This window comes from Panthera pardus, unplaced genomic scaffold (assembly GCF_024362965.1).
Source record: "Panthera pardus isolate Hobbes unplaced genomic scaffold, ASM2436296v1 HiC_scaffold_11, whole genome shotgun sequence".
NCBI lineage: Eukaryota > Metazoa > Chordata > Mammalia > Carnivora > Felidae > Panthera > Panthera pardus.
The window spans coordinates 6682202-6705619 of NW_026526666.1; the positions used below are offsets into that span (position 1 = coordinate 6682202).

The window sequence follows — 23418 nt, forward strand, 5'->3', positions numbered from 1 at the left end:
AAAATATTTAAATACTTTATTTAATAATGGCAAACTGGTAATAATTGTTTATTTGATAATAGCAAATTAGATACCATTACTTTTAAGGGAAGAATTAAAAAACTCCTAGAAATAAAAAAATTAAGAGCTAGATACATGTAATCAAATGCTAAACAAACATAATTCCTCTTCTTTCCCTGATTCCTTTCAAAAGCACATGACTAATGCCATCAAAGAGAAGACAGATCCATTGATTGATGAATGGATAAAGGAGGTGTGGTATATATATACACAATGGAATATTCCTCAGCCATAAAAAAGAATGCATTTTGCCATTTGCAATCACGTGGATGGATTTAGAGAGTATAATGCTAAGCAAAATAAGTCAGAGAAAGACAAATACCATATGATTTCACTCATACGTGGAATTTAAGAACCAAAACAGATGAATATAGGGGAAGGGGAGAAAAAAAGAGAGGGAAGCAAACTATAAGACACTCTTTTTTTTGGGGGTGGGGGCACCTAGGTGGCTCAGTTGAGGATCTGACTTTGGCTCAGGTCACGATCTCATGGTTTATGAGTTTGAGCACCACATCGGGCTCTGTGCTGACAGCTCAGGGCCTGGAGCCTGCTTCGGATTCTGTGTCTCCTTTTCTCTCTGTCCTTCTCCCCCATTTGCACTCTCCTTCTCTCTCAAAAATAAATGAATAAAATATTTTTTTTAATTAAAAAAAAGGTTCTTTTAATTTTTTTTTTTTTTAATTTTAGAGAGAGAGACACAGAGTGTGAGCAGGGGTAGAGGGGCGCGCGCACACACACACACACACACACACACACACACACACACGGAGGGAGGGAGGGAGGGAGGGAGGGAGGGAGGGAGAAAGAGAGAGAGAGAGAGTCTCAAGGAGGCTCCATGCAGGGCTCAATCCCATCACCCTGGGGCCATGACCTGAGCCAAAATCAAGAGTGGGTCCTTCAACTGACTGAGCCACCCAGGTGCCCTGAGACTCTTAACTATAGAGAACAAACTGAAGGTTTCTGGAGACAAGATGGGCTAAGTGGGTGATGGGCATTATGGAGGGCACTTGTGATGAGCACTAGGTGTTGTATGCAGATGATGAATCAATAAATTCTGCTCTTGAAACCAATATTATACTATATGTTAACTAACTGGAATTTAAGTAAAAACTTAAAATACATACATATATACTAAAAAAATAATATGCCAGGGCATTATTTTGGTTGGGGCTGTTCTAAACTGCATAACCATGTATATATGCTAAGACTTCCTTAGGAAAAAAATTATATGGTACCATGTGTTTTTCTATAAATAAACTCAAGTTTTACAACCAAAAAAATAGAGAGAGAACAGATACACAAAACACAGTATATCCATACAACAGAATACTACTTACCAAAGAAAAAAGTGATACATGCAACAACACTGATTAATCTAAAAAACATTATGCTGAAAAAATTAGCAGACCCAAATAAGTGCATACTACATGATCCCAATTATATGAAGTGCCAGACAGGCAACCTACAGTGATCAAAAGCAGCTAAGCGTTGGGGGTGGGGTGAAAACCACCATCACTGCAAGACTAGGATGGAAATGTTCCAGAGTGACTGGGGTGGTCATTACCCAGGCTTATATATTTGCCCAAGACAATGAACTGCACATCTAAAATACTTCGATAAAGTGGATTTTTAAAGTTAAAATAAAGAAAACTAAAGGAAAAGGATGAAAAAGGAAAATAACCTTATTATGTGTTACTGCCACATAAATACAATTTGGGTTGTAGCTCCCTCTGCTGCAGGGAAAAAAAAGGCAAGGATGTTTCAAAGTACACAGTTTTGACACTGAAAAAAATGCTTCATGGTGAAAGTGATATTCACTCTGTGTATGTGTGTGTCCCTACTGTCTAACATTTGGATTGCACTGTGACACTGTGGGACATCCTAAGAGGAATCAGAAAACAGGGAGACCATGGTTTTGGCCCTCCAGTATACCATTTGAGGAGACTGGATCACATGAACAGGCACTTGGCAATGACTTGCCCACCCGACCTCAAGGTGTACTGGCTATCCCTCCTCAGTGCAGGGAATTCCTTGATCCCTAACTTCTTCCATAATGGTTTACTGATTCACAGGTGTCAGGGGTTCTCAGAGTGTGATTCCCTAGACCAGGAGCATCAGCATCACCTGGAAACTTGTTACAAGTGCAGATTTTTAGACCCCACTCAACACGACTAATCAGACTTTGGTGACAGAGCCTAGCAATCTTGTTTTGCAAGCTTTCCAGGTGATTCTGACGCAAGCGCAAGCTTCAGAACCACGGTCCCAGGTGCACCAAAACTTCCAGCACTAGTTGGCGTGCATGGTTTCTGCTCTCCTTGTGGGCATCTCAACCTCTACCTCTACTGAAAGCAGGTCCACTGCCCTGACGCCCTCACTTTTGACATCTCATTTCAAAGGTCCTGGGCCTTTTCTTCCTGCTTCATCAACTCCTTCACGCATTCACTGTGAGCGATCTTCTGGCACTAACTGAATTCTGAATTTAAGCCTGGAGCCTCAACCAAGAAATAAGGTAGGTCTCTTCTCCTGTTCCCATTTTTGCAAGACCGTATAAAATCGTTCTTTTTCAGCTGTCTCTCTTGGAATCAAATAATTCAATCTTTTATTTAACAGATACTTAATTCTGAAACAAGTAGGTGTGGTCCCACCATAGATACAGAGATAGAATAACTAAAATACACAAAAATCACTGCCCTTATGCTTATATAGTACATGCTTATACTCTAAGTTGGGGAATGCCTATGGAAATGACATAGTATGTTAGAAGTTGGGTGCTGTGGAGTAAAGGTGAAGTAAGGGGAAATGATACGGGAAAAGGGAGCAATCTGAAATTTTATATAGGATGATCAGAGAGTGCCTTAAAAATATAATTAGAGGGTGCCTGGGTGGCTCATTCAGTTAAAACGTCTGACTACAACTCAGGTCATGATCTCATGGTTCATGAGTTCGAGCCCCACATCAGGCTCCAGGCCGTGGAGCCTGCTTTGGATTCTGTGTCTCCCTCTCTCTCTCTGCTCCTCCCCTGCTCTCTCTCAGAAAATGGATAAAACACGAAAAAAAATTTAAAAATATATATAATTGGAAATGATAAAATGACACAACTAAAAACTACCATTTAACACCTGAAACTGCAAAACTCCTAGAAGAAAACACAGAAAGAGCTCCTTGACTTGAGCCTCAGCAATGATTTTTTGGCTATGACACCAAAAGTGCAGAAAACAACGCAAAAATAAATAAATGGAACTACACCAAACTAAAAGGTTTCTGCAGAGTAAAACCACACACACACGCGCGCACACACACACACACACACACACACACAAAATGGAGGACAACCTATAGAATCAGAGAAAATATTTGTAAATTGCATATATGATAAAGGGTTAACATAGAAAATATATAAAGATCTCATATGACTCAATAACAAAAATGAAGCAATTAAAAAGTGGGCCAAAGAACTAAATAGACATCTGTCCAGGAAAACCATGCAAATGATGAACGGGCACATGCAAACACGCTCAACATCACCAATCATCAGGGAAATGCAAATCAAAACCATAATGATATCAACTCACATCTGTTAAAATGGCTGTCATCAAAAAAACAAGAGAGATGTTGCGTGCTATTGGTGGGAATGTAAACTGGTGCAGCTGTTATGGAAAACAGTATGGAGATTCCTCAAAAAATTAAAAATAAAAATGCCTTATGATCCAGTAATCCCACTTTTGGGTATGCATCCACAGGAAATGAAAACAGTGTATCAAAGAAATATCCGCATTCCCATGTTTATTGCACCGTTAAGCTTCACAATAGCCAAGATATGGAAATAACCTATGTGTCTACCAACTAATGAATGGATAAAGAAGACATGGTATGCATAAAACACACACACATACACACACACAGAAATACTATTCAGCCCTAAGAGAGAGGATTTCCTGCCATTTGCAACATGGATGGACCTTGAGGGAACTATGCTAAGTGAGATAAGTCAGACAAGAAAAGACAAAGATCGTACGATATCCATAAGTGGAATCTTCAAAGGCCATACTCGTGTAGAAACTTCTAGTTGGAAGGTGAGTTCTGGGGATCTAACGTAGAGCATTAGATTACAGTCAACAATGCTGTATTATATACCTGAAAGTGGCTGAGAGAGATCTTAAACGTTCTCACAAAAGAGAAATGGTTAAGTACGTGACATGATGGAGGCATTAGCTAACACTACGGGTGGTAATCATATTACAATTAAGACAGATGTATTAAATAACCACTCTGTACACCTTACATTTACACAACACTGTACGTCAATTAGATCTCAATAAGGCTGGAAAAACAAACTACGACCTAAGAGCATCAGAGTACAGATGCAAATAGCCAACTTTGTTCTTACGTAACACATATTTATTGAGTGTCTCTTACACTGCGTACTGGGTGCTAGGGAGGTGAGAGTAGTTAAAAGGAAAAGTTCCTGCAGTTATGAAGCTTACATTCTACTTACTGGTAGAGACAGATAAAAAAACGAATGCATGTATCAGGTGGGAATAGTGCTGAAAAAAATAAAGGAAAGACGAGAGAATAATGGAAAGTACAGATGATATATATACACAGGGCCTATTTTTACGGACAGGCACTCAAAAAACACAGCAGTTGGAAGTCAAGGGGAGTGTGAACACAATTTGTGAGTTCCTTGATGTCAAGACTGTTCTCTATACATTCACTGCTGTTATCTCTGGCACATAAAACAGCAAAGGCACATATGAGGCATCAAGTATTTGTTGGATGAATTATTTCATACACTACAGTGTGTCATGTCTATATTCTGATCACCATTTACTTAGTAGATAAGGACACATCAAGAGTAAAGAGGTAGAATTAAGAACCCCAGGAAATAATAGTTTAAAAGGGTGAGCAAATTCTGAAACCTTTATCCCTATTAATTTCCTAAGAACTTCCAACAGTTTTGACTTTTTATCTGTGTTCTTAACCTATAGAAAAAAAAAAATCAAGTGACTTATTCTCTTGAGTTTATTTTGAATCACTTAAAAATTCAAAATAATTTAAGACTGACTTCTAAAAAGCCTACTCATTCAAAGCTTACTTTACGTATCAAGTACTATCTAAATATTTTGTTACTTCTCAGAATATTCTCAATTCTAATGTTTCTAATCAGTTAATTTTCTAAAATACTTTTTCCCCTGAACTTTCAGAGCTTTCCATCTGTGAGAAGTTTTGTGAAGAGTTAGTTCTCTAGACTTAACTCTGTTTAACTAAAATGATCATAACTCAAATGCACATGCCCCTTGACCCAGCCATTCTACTGTAAGGAATATAAGTGACTATTTATATTCATACAGGGAGCAGAGTTATATATAAAAGGATACTCACTGAAACGTTTATAACAGCAAAAAACTAGAACGAACTTCTATATCTAACAATAGAGTACTGATTAAGCAAATGACATACTCCTCAGTGGATTTATGTGTCCATATGGAAACCTTTTCTAGATAAAGAGTAAGATGAAAATTGCAAGTATCAGAACAGCAGGTATACATGATTGCATCTGTGGGGAGGGGAGGGGGGAAAAAGCTATTAAAAGGATACACATTATAAATATATATTTTTACATGTTTGCTTATACCCTGAAAACCTCTAAAAGGATACCTCAAGAACTGTTGAATAATAGTTATCTTTGGGAAGTGAGACTGGATGTGGAATCCAGAGAAATTTTTCTTCTCCGTTTTTTTTCTGTTTAATTCATTTTGCCATATCCACATTTTATTTTTATGATTAAAAAAAAGCTATATTAAAAACAATCCATTTGGCCTTGATTTTTGAGGAACTGCACAATATAGAGGAAAAAGATTTTACACAACTAATTTTAAATATGACAAGAGCTAAGCTGTTCATTCTGTATCATTCAACAAACATTTGTTGAGTGTATACTGTAACCCAAACGTGAAACTAAACTCTAGGGCATTAATATTTCCTGTAGTCTATTAGGACAAGGAAGTATCGTGAGTATAATTAAGGATCGATTAATTCTGCCTTAGTGTTGGAGAGAACTCACAGACAGTGATATCTAAGCTACACCTTGAAAACCTAGTTAAGAGTTTGTTAGGGATAAAAAAGGAATGAGGAATCGCATGCAGAAGGGGCAGCAAGAGAAGGACACGTAAGTGAAAATGCATAGTAAGCAGGTATAGACCTGCTAAGTGGTTCAGCAGGAGACGTGACCGAAAAGATACATGCAGCACTTAATCTCAATTATTCAATACAGGAGCAAAGAAGGTGGACAATGTGGAGGCAAGAGGCATCTTTTTCATCCCTCTTTCTCACCTGGTGGAGTATACCTGCAGGACAGTTCGAAAAGTAGGACTACTGGAGCAAAATTAATGTGAACTTAGTATTTCAATAGGTTCTTTCCCAATGATCTTTACCCCCCACATCAAACAACACTCTCACCCCTCCTGTATGACTAGATCCTTATATCCCTGCCCACACCAGAATATAAATTTTTAAAATCTGAGGTAATCTGATAGTAAAACATAGTATTTGATTATTAATTTACGTCATTTCTCTATGAGTGGGTCAAACATTTAGTTTTCATGTGTTTATTGTCCAACTTTATTTTCAGTGAACTGCCTTTACTTATTTTAGCTTAGCCTTTGTTCCTTAATTTCAAATTTCAGTTATTCTACTATCAAATGAATTGCAAATATGTTTTCCCAGCATGCCACCTTTTACTTTAGTGTTCTTTTTTTTTTCCCCTTGGGGATGTTTTCCATTTTCAAGTGGCTAAAGTGTTTTATCTTTTCCTTCTATGATTTCTGGGGTTTGTGCCATGCATCCTCACCCCCAGAGTTGGGAACAAACATTTCCGACTTTTTTCATGATTTTATTTCATTTTTTATATTTAAAGCATGTTCTATGTAAGATCAGTTTTTGGTATTTAGCAGGGATCCAGCGAACTAGCCATGACTCCTTCCTAATGAACAGTTTTCCTAGTATCCTCTAGTAACTAATCTAACTTTTCTTCAATGATCTGGATGGATTTTCTACAAAGATGAAATTCCCACACACAAGAGGGCTTATTTCTGAACTCTGTTTTGTTCCACTGCTCCATTTACTCTTGTACCACTACTAACCTCTTGGTTTTTATAGCTTTATTAACAGTTTTTAAATGATCCTCTATGTATAAATATTGCACACTATATGATATAAAGTAGCTTATAATTTCTTTTATTGTCTGGAAGGGCTTGTCCCCTGCAGTGACTGTGTACTTTGTCAAACACAGCTAAGCTGGAACTCATTTGTCAGAACCACTTTCTCTGTATGCTCGTGGGTTAGAGCTGGCTACAGAAGACAGACCCTGCACGTGAGCCGGAGGCCGAAGTATGGCGGCACCCACCAAGCGTCAGAGGAGTCTAGTGTTGCCATGTGCTGTTAACACGATGCACTTACCGGTCACTGCCTGGCTCACCTTGCAGGGCGGGGAGGCTGCCAGACCTTCAACACCTGCCACTCCTGTTGGAGCTCCTCAGTCATTTTTCCAGTTCTTAAGCCAGGCATATAGAGTCCCATGGCAAAGGGTGCCAGCTTCTTCTGCAAATTAGCTGCTTATCAAAGTCGGAGGCCACGAGACACAGATAAGGGATCATTTGTCCTTGTGAGTTCCAGTCTGCCCTTGTTCTCCTTTGCTTCGCATCTAGCTTCTTTCCCCAACTATTAGCACAACCATCCTGCAATGACTTTCCACCTGCTACCGTGTATTTTGTGCCAGATATACTTCTAAGTGCTTCACTATATTAATTTCCATAACAACCCTTTCAGGTGATACTATTATTAATTTTCTTTTTACATATGATAAACCTGAGGCAGAAAATTCAGTAACTTGTCCACATAGTTACTACGGGGAAGAGTTGGGATAAGACAGACAAATATGTACTGGTAGAGATGTCTGTATGATCTGATGAATTTGGTATATATAGAGAAGACATTAAATCTGTGAGTGTCACAAAGCTAGAAGAGCTAATACATTAAATGAAAAACGCAACAGTTCAAAAAATTTCAACAAATCAGAATATGTTAAATCTAACAAAGTAAAATTTAATAAGGATAAAGATAAAATGAAATAAATTTTGGAAAAATTAATTACATCAAATAGAAGAAAGTAATTATCCTAGTTCATGTTAAAAAAAAACGCCTGGGTGGCTTAGTCAGTTAAGTATCCCAACTTCGGCTCAGGTCATAATCTTGGTTCATGGGTTTTGAGCTCTGCATAGGGCTCTGCGCTGACAGTGGGAGCCTGCTTCAGATTTTCTGTCTCCTACTCTGTCTTTCTCAAAAATAAACATTAAAAAAAAAAAAAAGACCAATAGCAAAATTTCAAGCTATACTGACAGGGTTACTAGAAAATAGAAGAGTATTATCTTGCATTGATGTGACTATAATGACCAAAGTAGGGACTGGTAACCTGAACTGGTTTAACCACATCTTAAATGCAGTGTTCAGTCCAGAAAACCATGGACTCATGTCCACAGAAGGCAAGCAGACCAGTGCCATAGAAAGAAATAGTACACAAACCTGCAATCTTTAGCCTGGCAAATATGCAGCAGACTGTATACTTCCAAAGGGCAAAACATGTATCACTGAATGGAGCTCACAGTGAAGCAGATTTAAACTCAATGTAAGAAAGAGTTTTCTAATAAGAAAGGCTTTTGAACAGTGGCATGGGTTGGCCTTCCGAGGCAGTGAGCTGCCCATCAACCGAAAAGATTAACAGAAGACTTTATGACACAATACTCTGTATGTTGTAAAGATACTTTTAGCACTGGGAATGTGTGTAGGAGGAAGAAATGGATTGTGGTGGTTTCTGTTGGAATGAATGACCTCTAAATTTTCTTGCAGCTCAAAAAATTCCTTTTGATTCTAGGCACAAAAACAGCAATTAAATTTGAGGCAGGAAAATACGGTTGTAGTTGAATTTACTTAAAAGACTGGTTTTTTTCTGATTACAAAAGTAAAAACAATGTTTTGATGTGGAAATACATATGAAGACATTTATCTACATGTTTTATCTATACGTGTGTATATAAATACATGTATATATTTATATGTGTATATGTGCAGGTAATAGCCTATTAATTATACCATGAGGAGTCTCTATTACTGGATCCATAATATCCACTGTGGATGTGCCATAATTTATTTAACCATCTAACTGTTACTAAACATGTAATAACTCTTTGTTTTTATAAATGCACTAAACACCCTTGTACATAAATTTTTTTCTATAGCTTTAACTAAGACTCTTGACCTATTCTTACATAGTTTTCCAGAATTTTGCTATTATATTCGAAGTTTGAATTTTAAGAGATAGGAAGGGGGAAAAAGTACATAAGGAGGATTCACAGGAAGCCACACAAAACATAACTTCTGCCCCCAGAGATTTTCCCACCGAAGGCAGACACACTGTGGTGGCAAGCTTGGCCTTTACAGTGTTTCTCTTTCAATAACAAACTTTTAAGAGGACCATGGTTCCAATAACCTGTGATTTCTTGCAGCCTTTAATGCCTAATATATAGGAACGCAGAAGAACAGATGGGAATGCGTCTTCAGCAAGTACGCTTATCAGACCTTCGAATCAAGACCCAACAGCACTGTGCTGAGATCCGACGAAAAAGCCAAATGAGACCTAGGTTAACAGATGTAGATACTGAGGTACAGATATGTCTCTTGGAATTGTTGTAACTTAAGGGGCCCTGGATCACCTGCTACGTCACTAAAAACCAATGAAAAAAACAGTCCTCAGAGCAAACAAACCCGTTATCAAAGACTCTTTCTTGCAAGTATGGCACAGTGGTATTACCGCCTATTTCTGTGTAACAGTCCAGACTCCAAACAAAACGCTTCCAGTTTAGCAATTCCTCCTGAGCTGAAAGCTAGTCAAGGCTGGCTTTTCCTTTCTTCCATAATCCCTCCCCTCACCTAAAGAGCAGACTGTCTTGTATTACTAATAATATGCCACCATTTTCAAGAGCCTAAATCTCCTCTTAAAATATGCAGATATAAATATTCTACAAATTCAATCTTGAGAAAATCCCTCCAGGGCCTTCTGTCCCATTCAATCTAGACTGATAAATCTCTTGATCTTTCCTTCATTTGTTCCCTAATTCCAAGTCTTCTTTTTTGGTTTCTACTCAGCGTTGATGGCACATATCCTCCAAGACATTAACTGAGAAAGTAGGTTTGTGAGACCTGCATGACTAGAAACTTCGAATTCTAAGTTGGAATTTTCTCTCAGAATTTTGAATCAACTGCTCCACTGCTTCTAGCTTTCACTGTTGTTCTTGAGAAGTCTGAAGCCCCGCCTGATGTCAGATCGTTTTTCTCAGACTTTTATTCCCCCTCTCTTTGGAAGCTGCTGGATCTTTCCTTTACCCGCAAGTGTTCTGAATATGGCCTTGTGCCTTGGTGCGGGTCTGTTTTCAGTGTTTTCCAGCACAGAATCTTGTGCTGGAATCTTGATGGCTGCTTTCAATCTGGAAACTAATGTCCTTCAGTTCTGGGATATTTTCTTGAATTACCTTGTTGTATTCATATTTTGTTTTTTAAATAAACTTTAAACACTTGAAGTATAACATACAGACATAAACATGCACATATCTTACATATTTATTTTGACAAATATTTCTAAGTCAATACTGCCCATTAACATTTAAAACTGAAGCCCCAAATGCTGACTAGACACCGTAGGCATGTTGGCATTTCCTGGTGGTTGCACCACTCGGGAATGGGGGAAGAAATGGCCATTTTGCTGAGGGAGCCTCACGTAGCAGTGCCTCTGGATTTTCTTCTTGCAGGCAAATCCATTTCCCCGGAAAGGAGCCCTCCAATCTCCCATCTACTACCTTCAGCTGCGCCTGCCATCCCGGCAGCCCACAGCCTCCGTGATTTGACCTCTTCGGACAAGACATCTCTAGTTTCATTCGTGGTAGAGATGAGATGAGGCAGGGGGGGACTGGGGTCTAGCTACTCGTTCTATAAACTTACTTAAAAATTCTACAGTTTTCAATCCTACCATGTCAAGTCCTGCGTTTTTCCAAAGTTCTAAAGCACTCACCAGTTTGCTTCCAGTTAACTTCTCCTGATGCAGGTACTTAGCTTTCTCTGTTTTCCATCTTCTAAAAATTTGCTGACATCTCTTGTCTCTGTTGATTTCTTTCTCATTCTTTTTGTCCTTGAACATTGCACCTGCTTAGCCCTCCATAGTCATTTTAATGGCTTTCATGAGAGAGTGGAGGATAAATCAAGTGTTCGCTCTGCCAAGCTAACCTGGAACGCCTCCTTTGTTACATGTAGCCATCTCCAAACAGCAGATATATGCTTTCTTTTCTCTTCATCCTCAAAAGCTTCCTGCACTTGTATTTTGAGCTCCAGATCTATATTTGCAAATGCCTCTTGGGAACATATGTCAAAAGTAACTCATTATCTTTTCTGAAAATCTACTTCTTGCAACTGGGTGTCATAATCCTTACAGTTACCCACACTGAAAACTGAAATGTTATCTCCTACTCTTCCTTCTTTCTGGATCTCCCTATATCTAGTAAGATACTAGCACTTGTCAATTACACCCTCTAGAGCACCTGAATCTCATCCTTTATATGTCACTGTCTGCCTTACAGCTATTCCCCGAATACTAAGTCATCCTACTCTACCCATTTTGCCTTCAAGTCTGGTTTAAATGCCACCACCTCCATGAAGTCTTCCTTTCTGCTTTCTAGGTTAAGTAAACACTTCCTCCTCTGGAGGACTGCTCACTTTATTAACATTTTTCTTGTACACTTAACTATATTTAACATTTTTTGCAAACCTGTATGTGTTTTATTTCCTCTGTTAGAATCTTAGAGTTTTAAGGAAAGAGGCCTCGAAGGAATCTATCCCTGACCTTGCTCATCACATAGTTTTTATCATGCCATCAGTATGTATGCTATAGAAATAAACATATTGGCAACTACTGAGGCAAACAAAAGAAACAGAGGACACAGCATTTTACCTTCTGGAGAAAAATGTGTAGCTATAGCTGTAGGACAATAATATGTAAAAGGTAAAACAGCCCTCAACTAGGTCAAGAACACATGCTATTACATTTAACTCTGCTGCTCCCAAGCCAATCAGTTGCCATCTCTGATAGCCAAAACACACAGATTATTGCCCTTTAATGAATGGACAATAAATATGAACCGCTTGATAGAATATACAATCTTCAGTTAACAGCTACTCAGCTTCTGATAAAAGCCTGTTTAAATTAATTGGTATTTGAGAAAAATCTATGAAGTCATACTAATCTTCATTCCTCTATAGAGTTTCAAGCTCTATCTTAATAGTAAGAAAAATATAAACCTACAACTACATTAGTCTTCACAGAAATGTCTTGATTCAAATGCATTCTACATTATGCCATCAGTTTTTATAAAGAATAAGTCACATTAAGAGTTTTGCATCTTCTATAAAACGTCACTGTTTGAAGATATCTGCCATTATGTACTAGGATGAGCCCTATAAAACTGCCAGTATTTCACTGTTGTTGACTTTTAAAAAGGGCATTTTTATGTGGTTCATCTAATAGTTCAGTACTTAATAACAAGCTATGAAATTAGGTCATCTTATAATTTAGCAGTAAGAAAAAATTGGTCTCATTTGTCAAAGTCATATGTTCTCCCAACTCACAAAGATGAAAATGACACTGAGCAAGATGCTTCCTTTTTGCTACCAGGAGGCTCAGTGCTGATGTAGTACTCAACTGTGATAATTCCTTAGCCTAGATTTTGTTATAATTATCTGAATGATTATTGTCTCACCCTTTTCACTTTTATTGATTCAAAAACGTATATATGTTTTTCTGAAAGTGAGTATTGTGGCAATTATATATATATGTGTATATATATATATATATATATATGCATGTACATATACATATATATATATATATATGCAAATTATATATATAACTGGTTACCCAGAGTGCTGTGTTGAGAAGGATTCTTCCTGAACTTGGCAGTGGAAAGTACCAAGGTCAGCTGGTAATATTCCATATACGTAACTGGAAGGGGAAAGGCAGCATGCCACATATTTGCAACTCCATCTCATGTCCTAATGGGGACACTGAAGAGGAATCTGAGAATTAATTATGAAAGCCAATCTGCAAGAAGGGAGATCTGAACTCAATTTAGAAATAAGAGAGGGACATTAATTGATAGAAATGGTAAAGGCATTCCCATCAGAGCCAATAAAACATGAAATAGACAATAAAATGCAAGGGAGTATATACGTGTGTGTGTATGTGTATGTATATATATATGGCTATAGATTAGGTTGATTTAAGGATAGAATCTATAGTAAAATAAATTAGGAATGAAGCTAGAGATGAATGAATCACTGTAGCTTTTGAGGAGGACAGTGACACGAAGAAACGGGTTACACACGTTGAAAATCAAGCAATTTCTTTTTAAGACTTGAAGAAGCCTCAAAATTAGCATTTTACCACTGCTATAGTAATAATTCATTGAGCATGATGCTAATAACACTGAGCCAAAGACTACTGGTAAAAGAATATTCACCCAGTCTGAGTTATCACTGACCTTATAATTAAATCTAACCTTATGATCAAACTTAGAATCACCAATAATGGGCTAACCCATTACCACGTGCCTCTTTACAGGGTGCAACGTGGACACATCGTATATATAATATTCATGCCAAAAAAGTTTAACCTAAATCTGACCATGAGGAAACAATCGTAACTATCTAAACTGAGGGACATTCCCCAGAGCAACTAGCCTGAATACTTATGTCAATGTCATAAAAGACAGAAGCAAAACAAGAGACCTTGGGTCTAGGTTAAAGAAAACTAAAGAGACATGACGATCAAATGCAACAAGAGGGATCCTTTATTGAATCCTGCACTGGGGTTAAAAATAAAGAGCTATAGGGGTGTGTTGGTGGCTCAGTCGGTTTAAGCGTCCAACTCTTGATTTTGGCTCGGGTCATGATCTCACAGTTAGTGAATTCGAGCTGTTAGCACAGAGTCTGCTTGGGATTCTCTCTCTCCCTCTCCCTCTGCCCCTCCCCCACTCACACACATGCTCTTTCTCAAAATAAATAAATACAGTTTAATAAACAAATAGTTGAAAGTACATTATGAGAACAACTGAGAAATCTGAAAATGGACTGCCTATTACACACCAGTGTTGTATGAATGTTAAGTTTCACAAACGTGATAACTGTACTGTGATGATGCAGAATTATTCCCTTTTCCTGCAAACTCTTGTGTTAGGTAAGTATCAGAATGCTGGCGAGTAACTCTCAAATTATAGTGCAAGTAAATTTATTTCCAAAAATAAGTAAAGCTGTGAATGTGTACATGGACACATATATACACAGGGGTAGAGGAATATGGCAGAAATTAACAAAAGGTAAATCTAGGTAAAGGATACACAAATAGTCACTGTGCCATCCTTAAAATTTCCTGGTCAAAAAAAAAAAAAAAATAAGAGATCTTAGATAATTTGGGTCACATTCCACCGTTTATGGCTATGAAAACTGAAAGCAAAGAAACTTTATTCTGACACACTCTCCCAGCTTACAGCAAGTGTGTAACTAAAGCTGCTGTGGTTTTGTCTTCTCACCCAGTGCTCTACCTCACATGGTCCCAGTCTAACCATGCAGGGTTAGCCCAACAAGGAAGGACCAGAGGCCAGGGGGCTGACTACTGAGCAGATGTTCTAAACCATCAGCAGCAGTTAGGGTTTGGGTTAGGATCAGTCACAGATAGGGAAAGGAGGGGGCAAAATAAAGAAACAATGTAACACGAATCGTGGAGAGTTAATGATATATTAGAGAAAAAAGAAATAAGTTTATAATGTACATGAAGAAAAGGTGGGAAAATAAGAGTGCTAGGGACACTAAAGGAAAAACCAGAATAAGATGGCCATTTGAGATCAGAAACTTAGTCTGCGATAGGTACATTTCAATTGTAATGTCCCAACACATACGCCAGAAGTAGACTAGAATGCAGACTCCAGGAGGGTAGGGATTTTTGTCCTTTTTGTCTGCTGATACATCCACAATTAGCCTGAACAATGCCTGGAAATAAACTTTTTTTTTTTTTTTTTGAACAAATGAAGTTTGTTTCTGAGGCACTCAGGTACAGACACACAGGAAATAGAAATATGAAATTTACAGGAGGGTATCAAAAGAGATTTACTTGGGAGATCCACAGGGAAGAGGACACATGTAAGGTGTCAGTTTCTGGAGCTCTGCCTGGAGTTCTGAGTACAAGCCCAAACAACAGTGGTCTTTCTTTTCCACTGTTCCTTTTATGTGTATCTTTACAGGAACCCTTACAGAGAGGAGGGATGACTGTGGTCATATACCCTCTAGTACCATCACAACTCCGTTATTATTCCTAACGGACTTCGTTAGTGCGAGCAGGGGGTTCAGGTGCAGTCCCAGGACCAGCAGGACCAGGGTCAGCGGGGAGTTTGCCAGAAAACGCAAATTCTCAGGTCCTGCACTAGGTCCACCACAGGAGAAACTGTGCGGTTGCGGCCTCGTTACCGATGCTTTCAGGAGTCTTCCAGGTGATTCTAACGCATCCCACAGAGCCGAGGACAAAGCAAAGGTACTCAACTCTTAGTGGACAAAATATCTACCTCATAGTTTAAGTCATTCTTCTGGAGATACAGCTAACAATTTAAGACCCGATTACAGAAAAAGATATTTGTAATAGAATCTGGTGTCACAGGCCACCAGTCGTAACTCCTCAAGCAGAGACCACGCAGCGACACCTGCCTACAGTAAAAACAGAGTATTTAAAGGCATCCACTTACTTCAACGTCTCAGCGAGAAAGAAACTCTGCTGCACGTCGTCATGGGTAGGAGTAGACGAGTACACGTCCTTCACCCCAGAAAACCCGCCACTCACTCGGCAATACTTCTCAATAGCCTGTGAGAGAGACCAGACAAAAGAATCAATTCCACACAATTTCACGTCTTGGGGACAAATTAAGGAACCCCAGTCAAAAGTTCACAAAGATCTATCTGAGGATTTGACAGGTTAAGAAGAAAACTTATTACTGAATGGGAATATTCTCACACTGGAAAAATTAATGGAGGGATCTGTTTCCTGTGGAACTTTTCCCCCTCCAAAACTCTTCAATCTTTTAAAAGCATCTTCTATTTTCCTAACTGAGGAAAGTCAAGTTTGGGCTATTCACACTGAATTAGAGACCGGTCTGGCACAATAAAACCTCATTAATTCTAACAAATCAAGGGCGGTCAGTCTGAATTAAACTTTTCAAAGGGAATTTTTTCACTTCTAAGGATAACCCACCCAAAACAAGCTTAAAGAAAAGTATTACCTAAGAGGTCTGCTCTCCATAGTAATAAGCAAGGAGGTAATATTTACTGCAAACATACTACGTGACAGATGCTACATTACAATCCTAGCAGTTAGACATTACAGGTGGTACCAACTGGCAGGAAGCAGCCATCCACATACCCACTACAACAAGAATTACCATGTTAAGAGCCAACCATTAGGATGTATTTGCTCCCAGTCAAGGCTCTTCTAAGAGCTTCACATGTATCATTGAAATCTCCCAACAACCCGTGAGGTTGTCTTAGGAGGCTCCACTTTTCCCACAGGAAAACTAAGGCAAAGGGTGAGTTGCTCTACATTATTGCTAACTACTGCGCTCTGCTGTCCAACTCGGAGCTAAAACTCTTAATTTATATCTCTTCTTGCAGCTTTTGAACGTGCCTAAATAAAATATACTCAATCCAATGGAATCCATTCAAAACCCTGTTTTTTTTAAGTTTGAGACAGAGAGAGAGAGAACCCATTCAAAACCCTGTTTTCTTAAAAAGTTTCTTTATTTTGAGACAGTGAGCAAGAGAGCACACACAAGTGGGGGGGGGGGGGTGCAGAGAGAGAGGGAGAGAGAGAATCCAAGCAGGCTCTGTGCTGTCACAGGGCTCGATCTTAGGAACCGTGAGATCATGACCTGAGCTGAAATCAAGAGTCAGACGCTTAACTGACTGAGCCACCCAGGTGCCCCTCCAAACCCTGTCTTTAATTCAGAGCAACCAAATATCCTGCTTATGCAGGTGTGTATCATACTCTAAAATTAAGCCATTCATGAGAAGTTGAATTATACGTGGTTCTTTTCTTTTTCTACCTAACCCTGAGATACTGTCTAATGAAGGTATAGTTATTTCATCATTACTGCCATGGCTTTTTGTTCCTAGTCTTGCTAATTTTCTTATTCTTCTGGTCTCTTTCCTTTCTAATGAAAAGCCAATTAACACTGAAAGTTTTTATTTAATCAAGCTGTTCGTTTTTATATAATTCCATTTTAATTACAGCTGGGTTTTAAAAGTCTTCTTACCAAACAGTTTGGGGCTTTTTTCTATCTAAATATTTTAAATGTATTTTGAATTCAAGAGTTTTTAAATGCCACATTCTGCGCAATGATCATGTGTCTTTACCACCAGAAAACCATCAGAGCAGTTTAAGGATACTGAGAAAGTAGCAGGGAGGCATGACTAATCTTTAAGCCATTTAGAGTCATTTCTTGGAGGCAAGTTTTCATGCAAATATATTCAAGTTTGGAAGTTTGAAGATGTGACTGGAATAGCTAAGGCTACAGAAGACATACGAGATACCATTCTTCAGTCTCAGCCTGTCTTCCCTTTACCTTCTTCACACCCAACAGGGAGGCCAGTGATAGGGAAGAAAGCAACTTCTATTTAAGAGGTGACTCGTCCTCTTTTGTCTTTGCCCCCCTTTTCTGCATCATGGCATACTTCTGAACCTTGAATTTAAAGTGTAATTATTTCAGTTCTTGTTCTCTATATTTGGAGTTTGTGTGTCTATCTAGACTGTAAAAACAACATTCTAACTCCTGTCATTTGACAGACTTAGGTTAAAGCCTGAGCTCGTGAAACCTCTTTTTAATAGACAGAGTAGGGCCATATTTTAAGAAGGTGCACAGGAAAAAAGAACCTTAAGAAAAGGATAGATTATCCTATAGTGTTTCTCACTGAGTGGACAGGTTTCTGTCACCACCCCCCACTCTGTTGCCCCACGTGATTCAGATAAATCTTTCTTATTCCTCTCAATAAGAATCATTAAATATTAGGAGACATTCAAGTCAGACATCGCAGGGTTGCTTTACCTATTTCTCGCATATACAATATTGCTTAATGTACATGAGCATTAGTAAGCCACTGCTATCCACACAAGTGTGTGTGTCCTATTCTCGAACCACTGTGACAACAGTTGGTTGTCTTCCCAACTGTGGCAGGACTCTGTAAAGAGAATTTCACCAGCAGTTATGATCCCAATTCTGGAAGTAAGAGGCCAGTGAAAAGCAGCATCAACAAATGCAGCATCCCTTCCCGTTCAATGTAACCACCTGTCTCCGCTAATGTTCTTTTTGTTAAACTCCGCAAAGACTATCCAGGTCTGAATGACAAATGACACAGAAGTGCCCTCACTGTAGTGCAAGTCTTTATCACACTGCTCCTAGATCACTGGCAGCGGTCTCCCAAATCCAGCAATTTGCAGCTTATAATCAGAGCCTTTGTTCGGTCACTCCCCACTAAATAGCCTTTAGTGGCTCCTTTCTCTTTAAAAAACGTTTAGTAATCCTAGAATGGACTCTTTCAGTTAGTTGGTCTTGGTGGGCAGGACATGGTGAGGAAAAAGATCTGACAGGCTGTTTAGACAGGCCAAGGACTTTCTATCTCCACCTCCTGTATGAGAAACACTTATGTAGTAACTGGGAGAGGGGTCTAGTTGTGAGTGAGTGTGTGTGTGTGTGGGGGGGGGGGGGTGTGGGTGTGTGTAGGTGTGTGTGTGTGTTATTCCTGAACCACTGGGTAAAGGACACATCCCTTGATCTGGCATGTAAGACCATCTACATAACGGCTCCAAACTTCACTCCCTCTGGTGGCCACTGTGAAACCTTCTTTTTACATAAACTGGTCTACATTCTGCCGGAAAACCTATCTTGCCCATTCTTACTTGAGCAAGTTACTGACACTACTTATCTCACCTACAATGTCATCTAGGCTGCACATTCATCATAATTAGTGCTATTTATCACAATTAGCATATCTCAGACAATAAATGCTCCCTCACTCCTGGGAATAAGCTATACTTTCATGAGAAGACTAATATTTTTCTTCCTCCCCAGGTACTGATAGCCACCTTGTTCTCTGAAAGGCTAGTCTTTTAGGAATAAACTGCTTGCTTCCTTTACTTACTAACCATTAAAATTTTCTCATAAATAGATACGTAAATAAAGTCTTTCAACCTAGAAAAATTTTAACAATTCACTGATTCTTCATTTGGTGGTTACTAAGAAATTACCTGGAACACAAGCGAAATAGAGGGTAATCTACGCAGGTAATTGTAAGTCTGGGCAATTTTACGATTTTCTTTTTCTTCCCCTAGGGTTAAGCATTAATTGTCAAGGACAGAAACTATATAATCATACTGAAACTCACAATGCCTTTTAAATGACACTTTATAGTTATTCAAGAAGAAGAATGAGTGCACACCCATAGGAAAATAGTTTTATTCAAGAACTAAATCGGATTTTCCTTCTATTGCTTAAGAAACTTAGAAATCGAGTCACAGAGTTTTTCCATCACATAAATGGCAGGAACACTATGGTTACCGAACATGAGGCAACACGGATGGCACGATGGGAAAGCCTGATTTAGCGCTCACGCACATAAAATGAAATATTGGCTTATTTACCAGTGCTGCTTCCCAGCCCCACTGCCTGTATCTTGGATCGTGAGTGAATCGCCATAGGTACCAATAGGTTTCAATTACTTCTGGACGGAGGATGTAATACTTTTCAGCCTGCCGGACGGCCACAGCCTCTACCGCACCATCAAATTTGAACGACTCAGGACCCAGCTTTAATGCTGTAACGTGACCAAAGAAAGAAATGAGCACAATAAGCCACTTGTGTTTGTTCACTAGAGCTTCTCTCTCCCCCCAAAACATGGGGTATAATGTAAAGTTAGTTCCGTTTTGTTTTATTTTTATTCTTGCTGTTTTGCAAAACCAGTGACTTTAAAAGATCTACATTTGGTTTTCTTGTAATAGACTTACAAATATTCCTACTATCCTGACACGAAATATTTCTCATACATAACGTTCATCAACATACTGCTGAATCTAACTATACTGACAAGTCTAGTAATCCTCTGGAAACAAATGCAAAGCTAGATGTAAGCACATTACATAATCTGTTTTGTTCCAAAATAAAATGAGACAGATAACTGTATTGTACAGAACTATTTTTTTAAAAGTCAAGACAATTTTAAAGTCCTTTTAATATAACACACATATATAGGAAAACACTGTAGAGCTCAGATCTTGAATTAGATTTAGATGTAAGTTATATACTCTTCAAGCATACTATAGTATACAAAATGCAATATATTTTAAAACTTAAACCAGTTTTAAAAATAAACTCTCTTATCCTATAGCCTCTGTATATATAGCAAGAAAGAGATTCAAATTGCCAATCACCAAGAATTTTACCTGTGGTGCTCACTGATCAGTTTGAATCAAATACCGCCATTACACATATATTTCAACGCTACATACTATTCTGTGAATGATACGATTTCCACTCAGGCTAGAATAAAGAACTACATGAAAGTTTTTTTAATCACCTCTTTCTAATCACGCCTAGCACCCTAACTTTGGCCAATATAAAGTCATCTTCCATTGGGATGCTGGAGTCACACACAATTACCACTCTCAGCGGTCATTCTTTCCGTTTATTGGTGGCAAACAGTTTCAAGGTCTCTAATCTTTCAAAAAATGCTGGAAATTTTTATATTTTCTCAGAAAAGAAAAGGTAAAATAAGAATGATAATGCTGGTAGACCATAAACAGAATCATGCCATAGGTGCTGTCATGACATGTGTTGCTGTGGCCAAATTTCAGCCTTACAAGGGAGACAACGTAAGCTCTAAATAATCACATACAATTGTGAAAAACAGTCTTTCTCACCATCTACCACTCCCAAGAGAAAACACAAAACCAAAAAACATTGTACCAATGGTAGATAATTCTACTGAAAGCAAAACATGTGATCCAGAAAAGTGTATTGCTAAGTCTTAGAGAACTAAAGTAGAACTCAAGCACAGGACTTCAACCTGAAGGTCATGAATTCTATCTCTGGCGGGCTCTGAAAGAAGAAGACATTGTGTTGTGTTGTGTTGTGTTGTGTTGTGTTGTGCTGAGAAGCCTCTGAAATTGTATGCAAAACTCTGTGTGCACATAAAGCTTTGACCAGCTCCTCAATGGGATCTGAGATTAGGACTAACCAACAAATCCTCAGTATTTTTTGTTAGAGAACTTCTATCCAGCTTATTGACAAGGTCAGCATACGATCAAATATGATTTGGCATTTTAATAAATGCTTTTAAAATGACTATAAAAGTCAAACATCCTAATGATGCATCTAATACTTGTACATCTAATACAAGTACAGGAAGTCATTTGATCTGAATTTCTTATGTCTTTCCTTTCTCAAAGACTGAGTGCTAAGAATTGATTAAATGGAATTTTTAAATGTTATTCTTAAGGCTAACTTTAAATTAGATAACTTCTGTAATGATAATATTGCCTGAATTTGAAGTAGAAATTGGCTGCATGGAACTAATATTTTTAACTTCTCACTAAAAATTATGTCTCACTTATTGGTCATTCATAAATTCACTAATAAAGCACACCAGAGAGAGAACATATCTGTTTTGTGAGGAGTTGGCAAATAAAAATGTACAAGCCCAAATTTTACACACATTACATCCATTACTCTGGTCAAATCGCTGGTTTTCATGTTTCTAAGGCATCATTTCTTAGTGCTGTTTTAAGAAACGTAAAAAATAATTTCCTAACAATCTATCTTGCATTTAATTTCTATTTTCTACCTTTAATTTCCCACTTACATTTGATACTTCATTTCCAACAAGTAAAAATTGAGTTGAAACCATAAATAATTTAGTGCTGGGATACAAAAAGAACTCTAAGAGGATGCAAAAATCATCTAATGTAGGCAAAGGAAAGAGATATGCACAAATAAAAAAAAATTAAAGTAAAATGTCAAATATGACAAAGGTCAACAGTAAGACACTAAAAAGTACATTTCAAGAAGGCACAGATTAGTCTGCAAGTCATAAGATTCTTCCAGATATGTAGAATCTGTAGAGATCTCAGGAAAAATAAGCATACTCAGGTCAACAAAATAAATACAAGAAAAAATAAAAAAGCATAAGGAATATTCTGGGACAGGCAATTTGACTACAGTTTGAGTAACTTAATAATAAGGGAAGAACTTAAACTATTTCCCTCCTATTAACTTCCTTCTAAGGAAAAAAATAGTTGAAGAAACTCTTAAAGTATGTCTAAAACTCATGTCCAATGGATCTCTTTTCCATTGGATATGTTAAATGTATCCAAATATTAAAATTTCCCCCAGATGTGATAGTACGTGGTCTAGGGAAGATCTTACCCAATTTCCATAAGAAGTAAATTAAATAAAAGTCATTTTATTGATGTTCAGTAGTTTTTTTTTTTTTTAATCTAGAAACCTAGAAAAAGAAAGAATAGTACTATGTTTTGAAAGTCTGCCATCTTGTTTGGCACCAATTCTGCATTATACCTCAGAATAAGCTAAAACAATGTTGTCTGAAACTAAACTAAGTTACTGTTCAGTTTCACGAACAGACTGAGAAATGTTTCCTACAAACCCAGCTAAATTATTAAGCTGCAGGCCATGCTCATCCATAAGGCAGAATATATAAAGATTACCAAACTTTGAATTAATTCTAATTCCAACAACAAATGAAAGTGAAATTCCAAAGTAATTATTGTGTGAATTTAGCTGAAATAACTGCTAAGAAGTGAACAGGTATTTTTAAACAAGGTGGCCAAAAATACAGCACAGCTATACCAAAACACATAAGATATAATAACCAAGTGGGAAGGAAGCAACACTAGAATCTTGCCTTTTAATTCAAGGATCTAAACTGAGATTAAAGATGAGTAAAAACAGTGAAAGACTTGAAAATACAGGACACAAATCAAAGAGTAATCTTTTTGGGCATACCATGGCAAAGAGGGCCACAGGTTCATTGACTTGCAATGTGAGAATGACAATCAGAACAAGTATGACAGCAACAACAATAGACTGGATGGTTTAAAATTCCATTTATACTCACAACAGCATTCTGAGGAAGACAGGATAGGTATTGTTATCCCAT

At 37.9% G+C, this 23418-nt stretch overlaps 1 protein-coding gene across 2 annotated transcripts in view; it reads right to left on the reverse strand.

The window, feature by feature from the left end:
- The window catches only part of MAN1A2 (mannosidase alpha class 1A member 2), a 183792-nt gene that overhangs the window by 13865 nt on the left and 146509 nt on the right, over positions 1-23418 (reverse strand). Inside the window, exons 11-13 of one of the 2 annotated variants that reach the window (XM_019457990.2) lie at positions 19889-20061; positions 15948-16063; positions 1742-1793 (exon numbers count right to left, since the gene is read on the reverse strand). In XM_019457990.2, the coding sequence (XP_019313535.1) occupies positions 1742-1793; positions 15948-16063; positions 19889-20061 (341 nt within the window). The remainder of the gene's footprint in view (positions 1-1741; positions 1794-15947; positions 16064-19888; positions 20062-23418) is intronic. The other variant, XM_019457989.2, reaches the window with a different exon arrangement.